Consider the following 5,550-nt stretch of genomic DNA (forward strand, 5'->3'; position numbering starts at 1 on the left):
AGATTGACACCGTCAAGAAGGCGTTTTTAAAAGATTTCATTGTAATTCTTAGTCATAGGAGTTACTTTGTATTTTTTTGGATCTTAGGTCCAAACCAGTGTACCTGTAATTGTTATGAGCATCAATAAAGTTACATGTGCTTTAGAAAAAGCTTGCTCGATGGGTTGCTTCACTCCGTCGTCCCTTGACCTTGACTACTAACCCTTTGATGCACTAGCCATTGCCTTTTCAATAAATGAAAAAATGTTACAAATTTGAAAAAAAAATGTGAATAGAATATAAGTTCGTGAAATTGGAAAAAAGTTCACGCATTAGAAAAAGTTAATGAATTTGAAAAATATTCACAAAATTTTAAAACTCCATGAATTTCAAAAGGTTCATCAGTTTGGAAAAAGTGTATGAAATTCTAAAAAAATCACACGTTAGAAATGTCAGAAATTTTAGAAAATATTCACGAATTTGATAAAGTTCATAAATTACAAAAAAATCATCTTGAAAAAAATGCGAAATTTTAAGAAAATCTTGAATCTAGAAAAATTCACAGATTTTACAAAAAATTGACAAGAATGAAAAAACAAAAGAAAAGGAGAAAGGGAAAAAAAAGAAAGGAAAACGAAAAAGAAAACAAAAGAAACTGGAAGAAAACTAGTCTAGGAAGCATCTAGAAGCTTCCAAAAATCGCAATACACGTGCAGCACGCGCGATACATATGCAGTGTAAACGGGAAGAAAAAAACATAAACTGGCCATCCCAGTTCCTACGTATGTGTGCTAGGGGTACACGCCATCTGCAAAAATGCCTATAAGTAGTGCCTGAAGCGCCAAATAGGAATTGGTCAATGATTAATACTTCCTCCGTAAAGAAATATAAGAGCTCACTAGAGAGGAAGTACTTTGCACATGAAACCTACGGCATTCTTATGCTGCAGCCACAGATCAGCTTGAAGCTTGGGCAAAGAAATTAAATTATGCAAGTTTCAATCATTATAAGAGGAGTTCAAATATGGAAGCTCGTTAGACTAGTTACGAGTTCAAATTCTAGCACAGACAGGTCTGTTTTGTAAATCCACCATTAAGCGTTGGCATTCCACAACTGTTTGATTCTGTTTAATAAAGGGTAGAAGTTCTCTAAAAAAAGTTTTAACTTGGTGTTTTTTCCTACAGGATTTTAAACATTACGACCTTTTTCTATGTATGCCATTTGTTTTATAAGAATGACGTTCCAAGATTTGTTTAGCATTGTATTCAAACCGTCCACATTGGCCTAATTCCTAAGGATTCTTGCCATTATGTGACCTCATAAAAAAAATCTAAGGATTGGAGTGAACAGGGCAGACAAATACTCCCTCCGTCCCATAATATAAGAACGTTTTTCAAGCTATGACGGAGGGAGTACCTTACTTTTCCTATTACTTCGATTTGAAATTTCTGTAAACTGAATGAGCCCTAAGCACCCCGGGAGCTAATTCACTACGCGACAACAAACGTTTGTTGTTTCACTGAACTGTGCAAGTACGATGCAGTTCATATGCACATGTATCAACATCATTTTGATCGACAGCACAAATCTACTCCATGTACTGTACATGAACCAAATAAACACACCACGCCTCTCCAGGAAACAAAGATAGCAAATCAAATGCAAATAGCAGTTTCAGACAGCCTAGAAATAAGCATTGTTCAGAACAACCAGCAGTATAAATCTGCACTGAAGTCCAACCAAAAAACCTCCCGCTCAAACAGGAATAACACCATTTGGGTACTGGCCCCATCATCATACATAAACAGACTGCGAGAAGCTAGGTCCAAGGATCTGTGTTTTGCACCACAAATATTCAAGGGACTGCTGCAGCTCATAAGCTAGTACGAGTAGCCAATGTTACAATTTACGGATAGATGGAGTACAAACATCAGCCCCCTATAAACAAAGTTCTAAGCTTGAGTAAGGCACTAGTGACAGTGATGTACCTGCAGTCTAGATCGGAGACCAAGAAGTAACTTGTGAAACCCGATCAAAGTAGCCAGACAAAAGCACTACAGATTGATAGTCTTACTTTTGTCGAGGGCATTTCAACAATCCAGAAGTACTAATAGAACAAAATACAATCACCAGTTGAAGTTATATTAAGTTGCGTGGCTGTTTGTCCTCCTTAACTCCATCGCTAGCTTCGAGCCTTTTTGGACTCCTGCCTTTATCAGGACCACCAATAACTCCCCATGTCTTAAACTGCCGGTGCCGAGCCCTTGCCCTTTCCTTTTCTTCCTCAGATCTCGTGGAAAAGCAGTATGGGCATGATACACCATACTCCCATTTAGGAGATTCCATGTCTTCGTCACTAACTGGTTGCTTACATCCATAGCAAAGCTTGTGGGTTCCTTGAGCTAACCCATGCTCCACTGAAACACGCTTGTCAAACACGAAGCATTCACCTTCCCACAAGCTTTCAGCTTCCGGGATTTCCTCTAGGTACTTTAATATCCCACCCTCCAGATGGTAAACCTGGCATGTACAGATATGAAACCTCCCATTAGGGTTGCAACTATAAGATATGCTAAGAAGTTGACGGCGTAAAAAGCTACCATATATTAATTGGTTTCTATAACAGAACTTATCCACTATGTGCACCACATAACCCCACATAACCTAGTGCTTTGATGGTACAACATACATTACCAGTTTAACTGCACACAAGATGCAATAGTCAACCTCAGGACAAATTCAAATTTGTATATAATTTTATTTTTAAATCAAAAGGAGATGCTTCATGAGGATAGTCAGCAGAAGATAAGCAGAGAAAGCCCTCCTGGCATACCTCTTTAAATCCCTTGTCGAGGAGAAAGCTCGATGCCTTCTCACATCTAATACCACCAGTGCAATACATAGCAACTCGTGGTAGCTCTTTGGGTCCACTAGAATTCAGATCCTCTTCCGCTCCTTCAGTTAGAGTGTTACCATTTACTGATGACTGGTGACTGTCAGATTCAGCCAACTGGAATTGATTATCCACCCAAGATGGGAATTCTCTAAATGATTCCGTGCATGGATCAACAGCCCTCTTGAATTTTCCTATGCGTATCTCATACATGTTGCGCACATCAATGACAACCTGCCACATGGATAGTGTGAATGCATCAGGCAGATGGCAGGGAACTAGACAAAATAAATTCTGAGATGAATGAAAGACTAACGGTGTCTGGATCGCTTATCAACGAATTCCAATCTTTTGGCTTTATATACTTGCCAACCCTTTTAGTTGGCATCACACCAGGGTCTCCAAAACTCACTATCTGAGGAATAGTCAATAAAACATAATAATCAGCATCACCAAATACTCAGGTATTCAGTCAAACAACCAGTAATATTTACTACTCCCTCCGTCCCAAAATTCTTGTCTTAGATTTGTCTACATACTGATGTATCTATTCACATCCCAAAATTCTTGTCTTAGATTTATCTACATACAGATGTATCTATTCACATTTTTGTGAATAGATACATCCATATGTAGACAAATCTAAGACAAGAATTTTGGGACAGAGGGAGTATTATGCAAGCAAACTAACCAACCTCCTTTTTCAATTTCACACGGACATGATCCCATCGGAATGGGGCATCTTCTCCAGGACCAACAGGAGAATGGCTGGTATGTCCATGATGGATAGCCTCATCCTCTGGAGTAACAGGTGTCTGGATCACCCTCAATCCTTTTAAGCGATTGTCTGTTTGAATAAAGTTCAAAACTTTCTCCACAGCTTCTGGTGTTCCACATAAACTACCATTGATTCCTTCTGGTGCAAGAATAATGCCACCTGAAACACGCTGAACAGCATCAGCCAACCAACCATGTGAGTGCACAGTTTCACAGAAACATTGATAAATAAATACTCCAAGGGTACTCATTATGAACACCAAGGAGTAGCATATAAAAGCAATTTCTACACAATATGAACACCAAGTTACAGTACTCATTACCACTTAATATTTCGAAGTTGTAAAAGAGGATAACACAGAATACAACCATTAGACCACACATACTTTGTAACTTTACATAAGAAAATAATCAAATTTATCAGGTCATCCATAAATTTGGAAATAATTATCTCATATCATATCACTATTGTTCTAGTTACCAAAGCTTCATCTAATAGATTAAATAAATCAAGTACATAACTGAACACCTTAATGTAACAAAACAGTAACAGGTACCAAAGAGTTAAAAAAAACTAAATATATATAGAAGGTTAACAGTTAAAATAGATGCTCACGAAATGAATATCTTAGTGTAACCTGCATCAACAACAAGAAATGAGCTTAAGCCATAAAAAATATAAAGAAGAGTTAACTGAAGCTCCCCACAAGACAAATCTGTCAATAACATATTGTACTTTCTTTGTTACAAGTTTGGGTAGTTTTTCACATACGTATTACTCGCATTTGGTATTGCTATATCTATCCGCATTTTGCAATAGGTGTACAAAAATAATACTATCTCCATCTCAAAATATAAGACTTTTTGTAAGCTAAACTAGCCTACACAAAAACGTCTTGTATTTTGAGACGGAGGCAGTACAATGCAGTATCTAGCCCAAAATTGCCATACATATGCACTATACAATCCTTTTGCATATCTGAAGAACTTAGCTATTTTTCAGTTCAAGGAAAGAACTTACTAAGCTCCATGGTCTATTGACCTTACTCAACATACAAAGTTCATTACATGAATGCATCAAACATTTAGTCGAACACATTATATCACGCAACCAAATAGGGATGTAACATAGCACAAAAGCTGACAAAATACAATCCGTGCCATTTTGCTAGTCTTCCCTGGCAGGTTGGCTCGAGGTTTTACAACATTGCCCACCAGTTCAATTCTAATGTTGTACTATCTCGTTAGGTCACACAAGCGATGGCCATCGACGCAAAGTGACCAAAAAAAAAAAAGGATGATATCTGTGCGCGCTCACCAGCTCCTCGCAGAGCTCCTTGAGCGGCCGCCGCAGGTCGGCGTGGTCGGGGAAGTCGGCGAACCGGTAGAAGGAGACCACCACCAGCGCCGGAGCCTCGCCTTCTGCGCCTCCATTCCCCGCGGCCACCGCGAAGCTCCTCCCGTGCGGCGGCAGGGAGACGAGCGGAGCGCTGTTCCTGAGCGGCATGAGGCGGACGCGACGGCGGGAGACGGCGGGGGTGGGGGCGGGCGGGTCGAGGATGAGCGAGCTGATGGAAGGGAGGAGGTGGTGGGCGGCGGCCGTGGCGGCGCGGCGGGCGACAGAAAGTGGTGGGGAGGGCAGCATCCGGCCTGTCGGGTTTGGGTTGGGTTGGGTTGGGGCGGAATTTGCAGCGGAGATTAGCCTCGTCCTGTGTTTATCTTTCGTGATGGGCTTTTGGGCCACGATGTTATTTCCTCACGCTTGCCGCGACGTGGAAGATAGCGCTCCCTTAGTGGCCTGGCCCAGTCGCAAAGTCGAAAATGCGCCGCTCGTTGCAGGGATCGAACTTACGCCAGACAGTTGATTACGCGAGATGCTAGCCACCACACCAACTGGGAGT

At 40.7% G+C, this 5,550-nt stretch overlaps 1 protein-coding gene across 1 annotated transcript; it reads right to left on the bottom strand.

The window, feature by feature from the left end:
• Positions 1-1,708: 1,708 nt before the first annotated feature.
• LOC119325212 (rhodanese-like domain-containing protein 7) lies at positions 1,709-5,316 on the bottom strand. The gene is made up of 5 exons (XM_037598960.1): positions 4,968-5,316; positions 3,568-3,819; positions 3,189-3,287; positions 2,813-3,106; positions 1,709-2,499 (listed from the first exon to the last, which is right to left on the bottom strand). Exons 1-5 carry the CDS (start codon positions 5,292-5,294, stop codon positions 2,119-2,121), a joined length of 1,353 nt encoding a protein of 450 aa, XP_037454857.1. The 5' UTR covers positions 5,295-5,316; the 3' UTR covers positions 1,709-2,118.
• Positions 5,317-5,550: the final 234 nt, after the last annotated feature.

Source organism: Triticum dicoccoides, chromosome 6B (assembly GCF_002162155.2).
Source record: "Triticum dicoccoides isolate Atlit2015 ecotype Zavitan chromosome 6B, WEW_v2.0, whole genome shotgun sequence".
Taxonomy (NCBI): domain Eukaryota; kingdom Viridiplantae; phylum Streptophyta; class Magnoliopsida; order Poales; family Poaceae; genus Triticum; species Triticum dicoccoides.